We start from the raw sequence: 16,908 nt of genomic DNA on the forward strand, positions 1-16,908 counted from the left end.
GACGATTCCAACAAGATCATATGAAGACAATACATCTATTAGGGATGATGATTTCAAAGTGAAACAAATTTGTTCAAGTTAATATGGCTGATTTGTTTATCAAATCTATACCAAAGATCTTTTGAAGATAGTGCACAAGATTGGAATGAAAATGCTTAAAGATGTGAATTGATGCTCTCATCAGGGGGAGTTAATGCGCGTTGCACTCTTTTTCTTTTACAAGGTTTTGTCCCACTGGGGTTTCCTTGCAAGGTTTTTAATGAGGCAACAAAAAGGCGTATTGTTAGATATGTATACTCTTTTTCCTTCTTTAGAATTTTTTCCCACTGGATTTTATTTAGTTAAGGATTTAACGAGGCATATTATCTGTTGAATAGACATTCAAGGGGGAGTGTTATAAATAGAATTTTATTTATGGTGAATGTCTATATTTAGAGAGATTCTAAGGTTCATTACTTGGTGGCTAAGTCACCCTCTCCCGATAAATAGAGGGTTCTATTCCATTGTAATTAATCTCAAAGCAATAAGAATTCTCTCTCTCTACTTTTCTCTACAATACTCTTCTTCTTCTTTTATTGTTTTATAACAAGCTCAAAAATTGTACCAAATACCAAACATAGAACCAAAGTAGCAAAAACTACACCTTTTTTCGGGATGAATCGGAAGTCGAGTTACGGGTGCCAAACTGTGTGCTAACGAAATTTTTCATTTTGTGTCTCACACAATTAATACTAGTTATATGAGGCCCTATTTTGTTTAACAACAAAGTGGACCCCAGTTTTTGTGGACCCAAATTTGTAAGAATTTGGTCCACTTTGTTGTGAGACAAGACAAAGCCTCACATAACACATATAGTAAAGTTTTTCGTGCGCTGACATAGATCCTACAAAGGGTGTTGGTCGATTATGACAGTACAACAGTGGTTATGGAAGTTGAAATCCGTTAAGGAGTGCATAACAACTCACCAGTCGAATCAACTAGCCCCGAAAATAGATGGCGCTTAAGCGACCGACCTACACCCGACCGTCAGGGCAAGTGCCAATGCCCCGATGAGTAGAAGGGTGTGACGGTCACTTTAAAACCTTGGATATGAGCCTAGGCAAAGTGGTATCGGTGCAAATCTTGTTGGTAGTAGCAAAAACTACACCTTCCTGTGTGACAAGAAAGTGCCATCGATACTCAAAGACAAGATTTATAGAGCGATGGTTAGACCGACCATTGTGTATGAGGTTGAGTGTTTGCCAGTTAAGAACTCACAATGGGGCTGAGTGTTTGCCAGTTAAGAACTCACATATCCAGAAGATGAAAGTAGCAGAAATGAGGATGTTGAGGTGGATGTGTGGGCACACCAGGATGGATAAGATTAGAAAAGAAGATATTCGGGAGAAGGAAGGCGTGACTCCTATGGGTGACAAGATGTGTGAAGCGCGGCTCAGATGGTTCAGGCATGTACAGAGGAGAAGCCCAGATGCTTCGATTAGGAGGTGTGAGCGGTTGGCTTTGGCGGGTACGAGAAGAGGTAGATGGTGGATTAAAAAGTATTGGGGAAAGGTGATGAGGCGGGACATGGCGTGAGTTCAGATTTTCGAGGACATGGCCCTTGATAGGACAGTGTGGAGGTCGAACATCAGGGTTGTAGGTTAGGAGGTAGTTGAACATATTTCTACTCCGTACCAGTGAGAGGCTAGTCTGATAGGATTTTGCCTTAGACTACTAATGGTTAATATTGTGTTTACACTACTCTTTCATTTTTCATAGTGTCAGGCCTTATTTACTGGCTATTGTTATTGCTTTCAACTATTTTCTAGTTCTTACGATGTTGTTATTATCTCTATGGTTTCTGTTAATGGTACTGATATATTGTCGCTTTCCTTCTTCTTAAGTTGCAGGTCTATTAGAAGCAACCTTTCTACTCCTTGGGTTAAGAGTAAGGTGTGCATATACACTACTCTACAGATCACACTTGTGGCATAACCCTGGGTTGTTGTTGTTGTTTAACAACTGAGAAAAAAAATACTACTCATTTTTTATAACTTAAAAGGACCAAAATTGTTCAATGGTGCAAAATTTTACTATTAAAAGTTTTTTGCAATTAACAGCGTGTGATCCTTCAACTCCTATTTAAGTATTATATCAGCTCGCCAAATTGACACACAGCTCAAAACTCCATTTTCTTAGCCAAAAACATCCATGGCAGAAGACAAAATCAAAACCAATGAACCCCAAAAAGGAGTTGAAGGTTCCAATTTACAGTGGGCCCCACAAGCATGGGCCCACTTAGAATTAGTTCGTTCAAAATCACCATTAATTCAATGCATAACAAACTTCGTTTCAATGGATTTCATGGCCAACACTTTATTATCCGCCGGCGCATCGCCGGCAATGGTCCATTCAGTTGATGAAATTCCGGAATTTACACCAAAAGCCCTCGGAGTTTGCATAAATATGGGAACACTCACACCTGACTGGTTACCGGGTATGAAGTTGGCTGCAGAAGTGGCTAACCAGTGTAAGAAGCCGTGGGTGCTTGATCCTGTAGCTGCTGGTGGAACAAGTTTCCGGTTAAAGGCGTGTTTGGAAATGATGAATTTAAAGCCTAGTGTTGTTAGAGGGAATGGGTCTGAGATTCTTGCTCTTTTTAAGGGTTCTGTTGACTCTAATTCCAAGGTAAGATAATATATAGTTACTCCGTTTCAATTTATGTGGTACCATTCTTAACAAGTTTAAGAAAAAAGGAAGATTTTTAAAATTTATGGTCTAAATAAAATGAAAATTTGAAAGTTGAAGTGTTTCTAAATATGGAAAGGTGACAGTATTTTGGGACAAACTAAAAAGGAACTAGTATCGCATAAGTTGGGATGGAAGCAGCAACAACAACAACAACAACCCAGTATAATCCCACCAAGTGGGGTCTAGGGAGGTAGGATGTATGCAGCCTTCCAGAGTAGAGAGACTTTCCGAATGACCCTCGGCTAAAGAAGGTGAAGGAAGCCTTGATAGCAAGTGATAGCAAGACAAATAGTTAGAAAACTAAATCGGAGATAACAACAAAGAATAGCAAAATAGTACCGATAACAAGTAATAAGTTGGTTCGGAAGAAGTATACAATATTTTGTATCAGCTGTTTTTGCATACTATATACTCTATATCCAATTTATATGATACAGTTGACATGACATGAAGAGATTATCTACAGTTATATATATATAAATGTGTCATTTTTTTTAAAACTAATTAGTATAAAAAATAGTGTCACATAAATTGAAACTAATGGAGTATGGAATATCAATATTATCATTGATGGTATGCTTACATTATGTCCAATGGTTACAAGGAGTTCTGTTTAGTTTTGTCTGCTAAGAGATTTGTAGTTAATTGCTAGTAGAAAATGTAGAATACAAAATTATTGAATATTGGAATGAAACGGGTCCAAATGGATAGTACAACAACAACCCTATGGAATCCCACGAGTGGGGTCTGGGAAGAGTAATCCAGCCTGATCACCTCTCCCCAATATTTCTTAAGCCGCCCTCTGCCTCATCTCCTACCTGCCAGCGTCAACCGTTCACACCTTCTCACTGGGACATCTAGGCTTCTCCATTTCACATGCCCGAACCACCTAAGCCTCGTTTCTCGCATCTTATCCTCTATAGGGCCACACCACTTTCTCCCGAATATCTTTATTCACATTCATTGCAACATACTCATTTCAGCTACGTTCATCTTCTGGATAAGGAGTTCTTGACTGGCTAGCATTCTGCCCCATACAACATAGTCGGTCTAACCACCGCCTTGTAGAACTGACATTTAAGTTTTGGTGGTACATCCTTGTAACTCAGGACCCTAGATGCTAAACTCCATTTCGTTCATCCCGTCCCTATACGATATGTGACATCCTCGCCAATCTCTCTGTTCCCTTGGATAACTGACCCAAGATACTTAAACTTCTTCTCTTGGGGATGGCTTGCGAATCAAGCCTCACGTCCATATGTGCTCCCTCTGTCACGTCGCTGAACTTGCACTAAGTACTCCGTCTTAGTCGTGCTCAACTTGAAACCTTTAGACTCTAAGGTTTGTCTCCAAACCTCCAACTTTTCAGTGACGCCGCCTCGTATCTCATCAATCAGTACTATATCGTTAGCGAATAACATACACCATGGCAACTCCCCTTGAATATGACGCGTCAGTGCATCCATCACCAAAGCAAATAAAAACGGGCTAAGCACAGATCTTTTGTGTAACCCCATCCTAACCGGAAAATGTTCCGACTCTTAGCTCTATCATACATATCTTTAATCATTCTAATGTATGCTACAGGAACACCTCTAGCCTCCAAGTATCTCCAAAGGACCTCCCTAGGGACCTTGTCGTACGCTTCTGTAGGTCAATAAACACCATATGCAAATCCTTCTTCATATCCCTATACTGTTCCACCAACCTCATAACAAGATGGATGGCTTCCGTAGTCGAATGTCCCGATATAAAACCGAACTGGTTCTCGAAAATAGACACAGTCCTCCTAACCCTCGCTTCCTCCACCCTCTCCCAAACTTTCCAAATGGATAGTAAGGATTCATATCACCGACTCCAAATGGTTTGGGATTGAGACATAGTTGTTGCTGTCATTGAATAATTACCTTCTGTGTTGTCTTGTCTGTTTGATGACAAACAAGCCAAAATCTGTTTGTTTTAACAAAAGGCTGCATTTTTATGCAAGGATTGATAATATTGGGTCTATCAAAAAATTTGGTCTCTCCTTTCGCATGACCTGCATACAATTACCTTGTCTTTATATTACTGATGTAAGAATGGGAGGAAGAGAAGAATCTTCTTCTATGGTTAGTCGGCTTAATGATTTTGTAATAACAATTAATATGGCTAGTTATACACAGGTTAATTTACAGAAAATGAAATCGTTTAATGAAGAGCAAGTGATTCGATGAAATATTCATGTAGTTTGATTTGTATACTTTAGGACAAATTTTGCTACCGTTGTCCATAAACTTAAAAGGGATATACACTTGATTCTGTTGCTATTTGTACATGATTTAGAACCATGTGCTCATTGTTAAACTTTAAAGAAGTTGAATGGGAGATTACTATTTTTTAGTAAGCAAAGATTTGTTTGTGAGAACTGAGAACACGTCGTTACTGTATTTTTTAGTAAGCAAAGACTTGTGCATATAGTTTCTAATCTCTTTCCATTTGATTGATTTTAGGGTGTGGATAGCATATACGGTTCAGGAGATGCTGTTGAAGCAGCAAAATCCCTTGCTCAACAAAGTGGTAGCGTAGTTGCTGTTTCTGGAGCTGTTGATTATATTACGGATGGTGATAGGGTCGTTTGTGTGCATAATGGAGTGCCTATGTTGCAAAAGATTACCGCATCTGGTTGTTCTGTCACTGCCCTCATTGCTGCCTTTCTCGCAGTTGATCCATCCCATGCTATTGAAGCGACAGCTTCTGCATTGGCTATCTTTGGTGTCGCTAGTGAGATAGGGATGGACATTGCTAGAGGTCCAGCTTCACTGCGGACATCATTGATCGATTCATTATATGGACTTGACGAAGCTACTGCACTTGGCCGAGTAAGAATCAGCTGCTTATAATGCTTAGAGGAGCAATGAATGTGTGCATTGCCCATTAGACCAAATGTGGTCTTCTATAGCATCAGGTAATTGTCGAATAGTCAACTCATGTTATTTTACTTGGTAGCTTTTTTACATTCTTTAACACTTAATAAAAGCATGGGTTAGAAAAAGCAGAATGAAGAATTTTTTTCTATTCATGTTGAAACCGGTTTTAGAATATGGATTACCAATGTGGCTTGTAGCTTGGAATCTTGCTTCTCTCACTTGTTTGTTGTTGAATTCATAAAAGAGAAAAGAGGCATTCGTCGACGGAGAATTATAGGGTCTAAGGAGAAGGGTCAAGATATCATCAATAACAGTGATTGTTCCAAAGCCAAGTCCTAGGCCATCAAGGCCTAGTTGGGTAGTCACAGACAGTAGCGAAGCCAGGAATTTCAGTGAGGGGTTTCAAAATATAAAGAAGTAACATAAGAATAAGTCGAGGGGATTCAACATCTACTATAAAACATTAAAAAATAATTTTGACCTAGCAAATATTGTGTAATTTTTTTGGCGAACCCCCTTTCATCCCCTAGCTCTGCCCATGGTCACAGTTTGGCCATTCGTGCTTCCTCCACCAAATCATGTTGCGGCTAATCCTGTTCCTAGTGGAACACCATTAATATTGGCTGATGGAAAAGCTCCATTGGCGTAGGGAATGGCTACACCATTAATATTGGCCTGGCCCTCGGGTTGTTGCCTCTTAAGAATATCATGCATGTGTAATTCCAGGATTGGTTCGGGATCAACTGCAGTTATAAACTACAAGGTTGATGGCTGCAAATAAAACTGCAATAAGGGAGGATGATGATTGCCTTGACATTGATATTCTTTCTTGTTGATGTGTGTTATTGAGTCGAGATGTTTCTTTGATTGACAATGCCATGCACTTTTTAAAGAGAAGTGATCAGAAATGTAGAAAAATGGAGTTGTGAGATTAAAATGTGGTTAAGTTGTTGGAATTTCCTTGAGAGTATTGGTATTGGGTACAATAGAACCTTACTAAATTGTGTATGCTCCTTTATATAAAGAAAAATTTGTATCTGTCAATAATAGGAAACTTGACTTTGCAGTATTAGTATTTTTTTAACAGGTCTTTTTAATTTTTATTTATTATAGCTAAGAAAGGAAAGCTGGTTGGGGTGGCTCCTTCAAAAATTCTTAGAATTCAACTGTCACTGAGGATAACAATTTTTGTAGACAAAAAAATGAGGATGCCGAACTGTCTTACAAATATTACAAATTCTCAACCTACAAAAACACGAATTCACATTCATCTCTTGCTATTGTTACAATTGAGGTACCATCGCTACCGTAAGAATTCATCAGACAACCTTAAGTTTCTTATTCTGTGTGCTAAATTGTATGTCAGGCACTTGAATCACTGTTCTTTGCTAGTGCATTAGTAGCCCATACCACCACCAGGCATAGGTGGAGATGGCGTCTCGTCCTTGGGAAGCTCAACAACAACAGCTTCAGTTGTAGTCAATAGAGATGACACACTGCACGCAACAAAAAAAGTAAAAGCATGAGCCTTTCTTCACACCGGCAGTGTAACTTTTACATTGACGATGATAACAAGATTAAGTTGCACTAATAGTGTATAAGTCGTCCGTGGATATAAGTTAAACCCATAGTAAGAATGCCAAGGAAAGAAATACGTTGGATGAAGAAATATAAAGGAGTATGTGCTCACCTAGCAGCATCAACTAGGGCGGTCCTAATTACTTTCAAAGGGTCAATGATCCCTGATTTTACCATATCAACATATTCACCTGTTGCAGAGATGAACGTAAAGATCAATCGATTTTTTTTCTTCTGTATGCATTGGCATGCCACCTAGTTTAACTCTAATTTTAGGAAATAGAAGGATCCGAACCTTTTGCCGCATCATATCCAAGATCAGGGTCGTCCTGCTCCAACAGTTTACCAACCACTACAGCACCCTCCACCCCAGCATTAGAGGCAATTGTATGTACTGGTGTCTGCAATTAGAAAGTTCAGACATATCAGCCTATCAAATACAAATTCATTCCTAAGCATAACCAGTCAGCTAATTATGGCTTGACAACTACTCTGCAAATGCGATAGCGAGGAATGTAAAATTGCAGACCTTCAAAGCATTCTGAATAATTTGGACACCAATCTTCTGGTCAAAGTTGGCTGTTGGCAAGTTATCCAATTCTTTTGATGCATAAAGAAGTGCAACACCGCCACCTGCACAACAAGAACAAGATTAGTCTCCAACTATTGGGCTCTTGGAAAGTTGGACAACGCATGAAGAGACATGAACATGTAATAACCTGGAACAATTCCTTCCTCTACAGCAGCCTTTGTGGCATTCAAAGCATCTGTAACTCTGTCTTTCTTCTCACCAACCTCAAGTTCACTAGCTCCTCCGACCTGGCAGACCCATACCAACTCAAATCAATATACTTTCTACAATTGGCGTATTAGAGAAGTTGGGATCTTTTCTAAAAGTTTCTGTATATTTAGGTTCTGAAATAATACAGACTGCAATTAAATTGAATACCTTCAATACTGCAACACCACCTGAAAGCTTAGCTAGTCTTTCCTGCAATTTCTCCTTGTCATAATCAGATGTGCTCAGTTCAATTGCTGATCTGATCTGTCAATACAAAGAGCACAACATAGGTTCAACCCCCCACCACTGGATAATATGGCGCTTGTATTGATAATATCGGTGCAGATAAAAAAACCTGTTCACATCTCTCCTCAATGGCCTTCTTCTCACCAGCACCATCAAGAACGACGGTGTCATCCTTGGAGATAGTCACCTAAAAAAACAAAATGCCGTGAGACTAGGAAAGACAGAGAAATGTTGTTCAGCAGCAAAAATAGAAAATAAACAAGAATTGCAATGAGGGACCACGTTTCTTGCACCATTAAGTAATACGAAAGCTCGGGAATGCACCAATCAAAACCATACTATAGTGACATTATCAAATATACCTTTTTACATTTTCCCAGCATGTCCAACTCCACATTCTCAAGATTCAATCCAAGTTCTTCAGTTATGACCTATCATGCACAGGTAAGAAATGCTGGTTACATAAGAACAAATAGCAAATATCTTATACAGGAGCGTACAAAGACAGATGCTTACCTGGCCTCCAGTTAAAGCAGCAAGATCTTGCAAATTAGCCTTCCTGTTTTCACCAAATCCTGGAGCTTTGATGGCACAAACCTGTAATATTTGCCAATATAATTAGCCGAACAAAGTATTACACTGGCCTCAAAAAAGTGAACATATTTTTTTTTTCCTCAAGCAGCATATTACCTTGATTCCAGCACGAAGCTTGTTCAGAATAAGTGTAGCAAGTATTTCACTCTCCACATCTTCGGACACAATTAAGAGGGGCCTTTGTCTCTGAACATATGAAGTAAGAATAAGAAACAGCTCTAAAGGTCATAGTTGAAACTCGAATTATGAATGTCAGAAGAAAGACTACCTTCAAAGCCAATTCTAACACTTTCACAATAGCATTTATGCTTGAGATTTTTTTCTCGTGAATAAGAATAAGTGGGTCATCCAGCTCCTGTCGGGCATCAGAATTGTTGTGAGCTCAAATGAAAAAAAGGCTGGCTGTAAAATATGTAAATATTGCCAAAGCAATCATGCAGCTAAATTAATAACGAAGACGTACACATTTCTGATTCTTCTCATTCGTGATAAAGTATGGAGATATGTAGCCCCTGTCCAGCTTCATCCCCTCAACAACTTCCAACTCATTAAACAATGTCTTTCCGTCCTGCATGATATTAGAATAGATTAGTGTTCACATCTTTACAACACGATTCCGTACATTTCCAACTCAGTTATCACAAAGTAAAGAATTACACAATATTCTTATCTGACTAAAAAAAAGAGTGCCAGAGTTCCAAATGTCAGGGTTCTTGCACAATTGTTTGCTATTACCAACTCAAATGAATAAAATCACAGTAAGTTTTTAGGTAACTCTACATCTTCTCCTCTCTCAGATACATCCGACAAGGCAATAAAGAAATTATGATTTTAGCAGACCAGAAATTCAAGGAAAAGTTCAGACCATCATGGCAAAAATATTATGTGTTATACACATAAAACAAAATCTGAAAATTACTTACTTGAATAGTGATGACACCTTCCTTGCCTACTTTCTCCATAGCCTTTGCAATTAGCTCACCAATTTCTCTTTCTCCATTTGCAGAGATTGTCCCAACCTATCAAAAGGTCATACTATCATAATCTTATTGGAAATAGTGCAGCTGCGACACACTAGAACAGAAAATTGATATCTCATTCAGTTATCCAGAAAATTAGTGTTTTGAAATTTTTACTTGCACCGAAGAGCAAGTTAGATTCTGCTTTTACCCCCTCTGCTTGATCCTTGCAATATCAGAATTCTAGCGGAAATAATACAGCACTGGCCACTGCAGTAGAAGATTGATATCACTTTCTTAAATGAAATCCTTGCCCGCCCTTTTGGGAGGGGGGGGGAGGTAAGTGCTCGGGGGTTGAAGGGCTTGCTGCTCCAAATGTTGATGTTTAAGTACCGCAAAAAGACATACCCTTTGGACTGTACTTCATTAAAGTTCAAAGCTAGCAAAGATACCTGGGCAATCTCCTCGGATGTGCTTATCATCCGTGCTCTGCTTTTCAGGTTTGTTACAACAGCATCCACAGCCATTGTGATACCCCGTCTAAGGTCCATTGCATTCATTCCAGCTGCGACAGACTTGCACCCTTCAGCAAATATTGCTCGGGTGAGGACTGTTGCACAAGTGGTACCTGAAATACAAAGCTAAAGTTAAACTCTAGCTGACATGTAAAAGTTAAACTCTAGCTGACATGTAAAAGATTTTTAGAACTCCAACATGCAAACTCTAGGCACATATGAAGACACTGGGAAAGAAACAGTATATCTAAAGTCTTACCATCACCAGCAACATCATTAGTGGCATTGGCAACCTGTTTTACAAGGCTGGCACCAACATTTTTAATTTTGTCCTTGAATTCGATGCTTTTTGCAACAGTCACACCATCTTTTGTTACCTTGGGTGCACCCCAACTTTGTTCAATCACCACATTACGGCCCTTCATAATAAACATACAGCATTAGTTGCACCTAATGAATCTATTCCCAGCAAAATAAAATATATATCGGTGGTGGTCCACTTCATACTTTGTCCCCTATGAGTAAATCAGCATATAGTAATCTTGCTTGCCAGTAATCCTCCAAGCTCAAATAGTATTAACAAGGAAAGAGAAAAATAGTAACACATCTCACTTTCAGTTGAAAGGAACAAGTTTTTAAAAAAGGCATCCAGTTGCCCCAATCAGACAGTTACGCTTTGCACCAGCTTGATTTTAAAATACTGGGGGGTGGGGGGGGGGAGTCAGAACCAAGAAAACATGATACTGTTTTTCGTTGAGAAAAGTTACTCTAAGCCACTTTCTATTGCACTCTAATAAGCATGTAAACTGTATCATTTCAAGATGGTAAAAGGCCAAATGTCTATGGTATCGCGCATTCATTAATTCAGTTTTCCAAATAATTGAACACTTCTATCCACAAACTTGTTCATGGTTAAAGCATCACAATCCGACAAGTTACAAATCCAAAAGAAAGATCACATTCTCTCATCACAATACAAATCAGAAGTAAAATGTGCTAATGTACACATGTAGACAATATAATATCTAATTCACTAACAACAAGTATTTGAAATTAATGTTCAGAATTTCAGCGTGAGCACTGCTAATGCCTAATATTGTAACTTCAATTACCTTTGGACCCATGGTGACTTTAACTGCATCAGCAAGCTGCTCAACGCCCTGAAGCATCAAGCCCCGAGCTTCAACTCCAAATTTAACATCCTTGGCTGCATAATTTCTGCTCCAATTCAACCTACTACCCACCTGCATCATCCTCATTTTAGTTTCAAATATCAGCTAGATATAAAGTTTGACATATGATAATATAAGTACAGCGTTTTCTGACATACTTTTTATTATTAAACTTTTATTTCAACGCGCACCGACAATCATGTCACTTAAAAAGTTAATTTGCAAGTAACCATATTTAATAGCATTGATGATTGGTAGTTAAACTACACTAATGGTGTAAAAAAGTTCATTACACACTTAAATCCTACTAAAACAATGCTTAACTGCTGATTGAAATAAGTGATATGGAGTAATTGAGCTGAAATATTTGTAGAGCAAAATCACTTGTGGTGGAAAATGTTTTCATAACCAGAAACTAGAAAAACATTTTCTACTTTTTACCAAATACACTCAAATTAAATTATTCTGATCTACTAAAAATGCTAAAACTAGCAAAAAATACCTGGTGGCTGCTGTTTCTGGCAACACTGTACAAACAACAACAACACAAAAAAAAGGCATTAGTTCAAATAAGGATTACACAATTCGAATACAATACACAGAAAAAAACAGCAATTAACACAATGTACAGAGTTGGTTGAAAAATTAAACTAGATTTGAGGGAAATACCTGGCTTTAGAAGCAAGTTTAGCTGCAAAACGATACATAGTTGGAACTATGAAAATTTGCAGAGTGAGAAAGAGAAAGAACGAGAAAAAAGACGGAAGAGAACAGAAACGTGTTGAAGGGGCTTATTTAGAGAAGAAAAGAAGAATCCAGAAGAAACAGCTTCTAGGGTTTTAGGGTTTTATCTATAAAAAATAAATAAAAAAGAGAAAAACTTTTGAAATATAAAAAGATGTTCTTTTTTTAAACAAAAAGACAAAAAAAATTAAGTTATATATAGTGAGACATGTGTATCATGTTTCTATATAACAGTCATTTACTATAAAATTAAGTTTTCTCGGAATCGAGTTTTATATTATGCTATAATATATGTCCTTTATAACAGTAATCCATTATAGCGGCCAAAAAATATCGGAACAAATGAGATTATTATAGAGAGGTTTTACTTAAGAAAATTTTACATCATAATGTTACATTTATGTGTTAAAATACTTTATTTTATTTTTAAGATTATAAATTTTATATTATAAGAAGGCTAACCTAAAATATTTGATAGTGTTAAAAATTATCTACGCTGCAATGTATATAATTGTGAGAAAGTGGTTACATTTGGATGTTGTATTCATAAAATTGTGAAAATTATTTTGCTTCACAATTATATATGTGTGTATAAATAAATATTTGAGAAAGGAACAAAAATGATTTTCAATCCTCCGTGGAAAAATATTTTGCTTAATAATTCCTTTTTTATTTATTTTATTGGTAAAGGCTATAAAGAGGAGTAATGATGTCAGGCTAGAAATCCGTGTTTTAGCCGTAGTATTACATGCCAATGACTGCATTTTTTACGTGTGTTTGAGTTCAAATGATAGTGAATTGCACTTAGTACGTGTTTTATGCCTTGCAGGAAGTGATCCTGAGCTCAAAAGTTGATTTGGAGCTAAATTGATCAATTTGGAGCTTTGAAGTCTGAGTAAAAGCCCAATACATTAAGCTGGGATCGTGTTCGGAGGTCGTGTACCAAGTCCGGATGTTAAAAGAGGACGAAATAAGTTCACTCTAAGAAAATTACACTGTCGCGCTGCATGGGGCGCCGCAAGGCGCGGTGCAACAGTGTAAAATGCTGCCTAATGCGAAAAGTTGAGGCTGCTGATAAAATGCACTAACGCGCCGCATGGTGCGGCGCAGCCTGTGACGCGGTTGTTCAACTTTTACAGAGCGAAGTCCTAGTTCGCGCAGGAAAGGGTTTTTTTGTCTAGGCCCGATCCTATTTGGTATAAATACATGTAAAACACTATTTTGAGGAGGTTGGACATACTTTTGACATATTTTAGACCTAAGGAGGCAGAGACACAATAGGAGCAAGGCGGAGAATTCTTCTACGAGTTTTTCCTTCCTCTTCCTATTTTTCATTGTTGGTTATAATTTTTAGTATTGTAGTTTTACGTACTATTATGAATAGCTAATTTGTTATCTAGGGTTTTGATGGAACCTTTTGTAAGATAAATTCTTGTTATGTTTTTATATAATTGAGCCGTAGTATAATCTCTATTTATTCAACTACGTTCTAGTCGTAGTTAATTGATAGGATCTTCAATTAGTTGTGCCTATTTAGTATGTATTACTCGGGAGAGAGTGCATATTTAGGTAGTTGTTGAACAACACCACTCCCAGAGTATATGAGGGATCAATAACTGAGGATTTAAAAGCGGAATTAGGGATAACGAAGCCTTGGGTGCGATCTGAAGTGAGCTGTATTAAAAGCCAACTAGCGTAGCTCGGGAGAGTGCGTCTAGTAAATTGTCGTAATTACTCGGGAGAGAATTACAACACGCAGAGCGCTCATGATTGGTAAAGAATACTTAGGCCTCATTAATCTTGTCTCTAACCCTTAGTATCTTTAGTTGTTAATTTACTATTTTAATTTGTTAGTTAATTAGTTAAATACAAGAATCTTATATCTATAAGTTAGAAACTGTTCAAGCTTGTCTTCTTGGTGATAGTGAACAACTGTAGTTAGGCCTTAGTTCTCTGTGAGATTCGACTCCGGACTTGTAAACCGGATTATATTTGCAACGATCGCTTAGTCCTATTTATAAGGCATAGTTGGGCGTGATCAAGTTTTGGCGCCCTTGTCGGGGAACTAACGGTGTAGTTGTAGGTGTACATATTGCTAGGTTTCAAGTTTGAACTTTTATTTTATTTTTTAGTATTTGATTTTTTTTTTTTTATTTTAATTTTATGTGAGAAACATGGCATCATGGAATTATGGGAATTTTGATGTTGGTAATTCTACTTTTAATCCTCCTTATGCATATTGTGAAGGAAACCACCCAGGGCAAAATTATCAAAATATTCCCGAGAACGAGTGTGAGCACGTGATTTTTGCCTCATACGAATTACTCCAAAAGAATTCCCAAAATTAGGTCTTTTCTTTAATTATGTGTTATTTTTAGGAATTATTGTGCGATTTTTCTGATTGTTTGCATATGTTTGTATGCATGTTTAATTTTATTAATGCACAAAAATACAAAAAATATAGCATCTCCATTTAAGATTTGATTTTTTACATTTTTGGAATTAATTAATAATTAGATGTTTTACAAAAATGAAAATTCACAAAAAATAACATATTTTTGTATTTTGGTCAAATTGTGTGATTTTCTTTTAATATAGTGTTTAATTATTTGTGATAGGTATTATTTAAGTTAATTAATATTTTTAAGCTAATTTAGGTCTTTTATAATTTAATTTAGGATTTTTAAGTTTTAATTTTTGAAAGAAAAAGGAAGAAAAGAAAAGAAAAAGAATTAATGAAAGAGAAAGAAGTCAAATTTGAGCCAAATTCAATTTAATTCAAGAGGCCCAAATCAAATACACCTGAACTCCCCCCCCCAGTCTGGCCCAAACCCGTCCCAACCCGGTCCATCACCAGACTAAACCAAACGAAGTCGTTTGGACATGCTTTAATCTGGGCTGTTGAATTAATTTGATCGAACGGTCCAGAGCTTCACCCACAACCGACCCGTTCCCATACCCGAACCGCCCCAGTTGAAACCAAAACGACCCCGTTCCCATTTACGATTTAATCGGAGCCGTTGGTCTCCAATCATCCAACGACCCTAATTAAATCAAACATTTAATATATCAACCCCCCCAAAACCCTTACCCCTCTCAGAACCCCACCCCCCTCCTTTGTCTCTCTTTAGAGACACCCCTGTCTCCCACCGCCCTCCGCCGACCGAAAATCGCCTCATGGCAGTTCCGGTGGCCCAAACAACCCCAAATTAACACCATCGATTCCCCTTCATCTCCTCATGCCAAATCCCCACTCCCTTTTTCTCGAATCACCCCATAACTCTTCGAATCTTGGATCGAAGATCGGACCCCGAACCCTAGCCTACCCAACCAGCCCCAAATCGATACCCCAGGACTATCTCACTACCCTCTTTCCAAATCCCCACTTCACACCCTTCGAATGACATTAAAATTGTTCGAATCTTAAAGGAACCCTAAAATTCCAAATTCCAAATCGGTTAAATATTGGAAGGTTTGAGGTCGAAATCGACCTTAGTTGTGTGTCCTCAGTCGAGAACACTCGATTAAGGTCTATTCCGGCTTCATATTCAAAAATTGAAGATCTAATTCAAGATGGGGTTCAATCATTTGGAGGTAGGTGTCCTGATTTTAGTTTTTCTAATTCTTTTTTATTATCTTCCTCTACTCCTTTCTTTTATTTTTAGAATGGTTATTTTGGTCGGATTCAATTTGTTTTTTTAGTTTAGTTTCTGTGTCGAACTAAAAATTGTTCGTCGATTTGGTCTGGTTTATTCATGAGCTTCTTTAGCTATTATTCATGTCATCTGAATTCTTGATTTCTTCTGTTAATTATGGTAACCTCTGAGTCCTTTGTATTCTAGGTTTAGTCAGAATAATTAGGATGAGTTTAATAATTTGGTTTAAATTCTTGTTTAATTGTGTTAATAAGAATTGATTATTATAAGTTTATTGCAAGTGGTCACTAATTGAGAAGCTTCTAATAGTGGTAGGGTAGTATTTGCATTATTGAATTAACTAAAAGCACTAATTTGAGTGGATAATTTAAAATGGAGAAGATAAGTTGTAGTGGAAAATACACTAATTGAATGCCCATTTAAGGGAGCTGAAAATTAGAAGAAGGGGGAAGAGATAGAGCTTAAGATACAGAAGAGAGAGGCTGGTAGTTAAGAATACAAAGAAAATAACTCTGAAAATACTGGAAATTACTGTTTCATTGATTTCTATTTTCTGGTTTTCAATTTCGAATTGGCTGAAACCATCTTCCATATACTGTTTCATTGAACTATCTAGGGTTAATAGCTATTTTTCTTGGATTAAAACTGGGACTGTTTTGTCGCTGCTGTTGATTTCTGTTGTTTATATTCTGATCTCAACTCAGTTTTTCTCCTTTTGTGTTACTGTTTATTACCAGGTATTCATCTCACCTTCTAAAGTATGAGAATGAATAAATATGAAGATTGGTTCCTTTAAATAGAGATTTGTACTAATGCAGTTGGTTATTCAATGTTTCTGCACTTTCGGAACTGTTTAGCTTAGCTTGATCCTCTTATATTTCTTTCTGTTTGATCTGAGTATGGATTGTTGTAGTAGTATTAGCTGGGTGGTTCATTGTGGGGCATCAAAGGTGCATAAAAGATCATTTTAAATGTTTGGCAATGTTTGAAAGTCGTAGGTATCTATGAGATTGGATAATTAGTACAT

General features: G+C 37.4%; 2 protein-coding genes across 3 annotated transcripts; one reads left to right on the plus strand and one right to left on the minus strand.

The window, feature by feature from the left end:
• The first annotated feature begins 2,111 nt into the window (after positions 1 to 2,111).
• LOC104211121 (hydroxyethylthiazole kinase) lies at positions 2,112 to 6,449 on the plus strand. Of its 2 annotated transcripts, XR_707061.2 has the most exons (3): positions 2,112 to 2,667; positions 5,220 to 5,674; positions 6,363 to 6,449. XR_707061.2 is itself a non-coding variant. In XM_009760120.2 (2 exons), the coding sequence occupies exons 1-2, from the start codon at positions 2,191 to 2,193 to the stop codon at positions 5,607 to 5,609; spliced, it is 867 nt and encodes a 288-aa protein (XP_009758422.1). In that variant the 5' UTR covers positions 2,112 to 2,190; the 3' UTR covers positions 5,610 to 5,808. The 2 variants fall into 2 exon arrangements, 1 of the variants encoding a protein (XP_009758422.1); XM_009760120.2 differs by lacking the exon at positions 6,363 to 6,449 and having other exon boundaries at positions 5,220 to 5,808.
• A 324-nt stretch (positions 6,450 to 6,773) lies between these two features.
• LOC104211120 (chaperonin CPN60-2, mitochondrial-like) lies at positions 6,774 to 12,300 on the minus strand. Its single transcript, XM_009760119.2, has 18 exons — positions 12,151 to 12,300; positions 11,984 to 12,008; positions 11,422 to 11,553; positions 10,569 to 10,728; positions 10,247 to 10,422; positions 9,759 to 9,854; positions 9,299 to 9,403; positions 9,104 to 9,190; positions 8,932 to 9,021; positions 8,758 to 8,838; positions 8,604 to 8,672; positions 8,351 to 8,428; positions 8,164 to 8,259; positions 7,934 to 8,033; positions 7,744 to 7,847; positions 7,510 to 7,615; positions 7,327 to 7,405; positions 6,774 to 7,132 (listed from the first exon to the last, which is right to left on the minus strand). The coding sequence occupies exons 1-18, from the start codon at positions 12,186 to 12,188 to the stop codon at positions 7,033 to 7,035; spliced, it is 1,722 nt and encodes a 573-aa protein (XP_009758421.1). The 5' UTR covers positions 12,189 to 12,300; the 3' UTR covers positions 6,774 to 7,032.
• Positions 12,301 to 16,908: the final 4,608 nt, after the last annotated feature.

This window comes from Nicotiana sylvestris, chromosome 5 (genome assembly GCF_000393655.2).
Source record: "Nicotiana sylvestris chromosome 5, ASM39365v2, whole genome shotgun sequence".
NCBI lineage: Eukaryota > Viridiplantae > Streptophyta > Magnoliopsida > Solanales > Solanaceae > Nicotiana > Nicotiana sylvestris.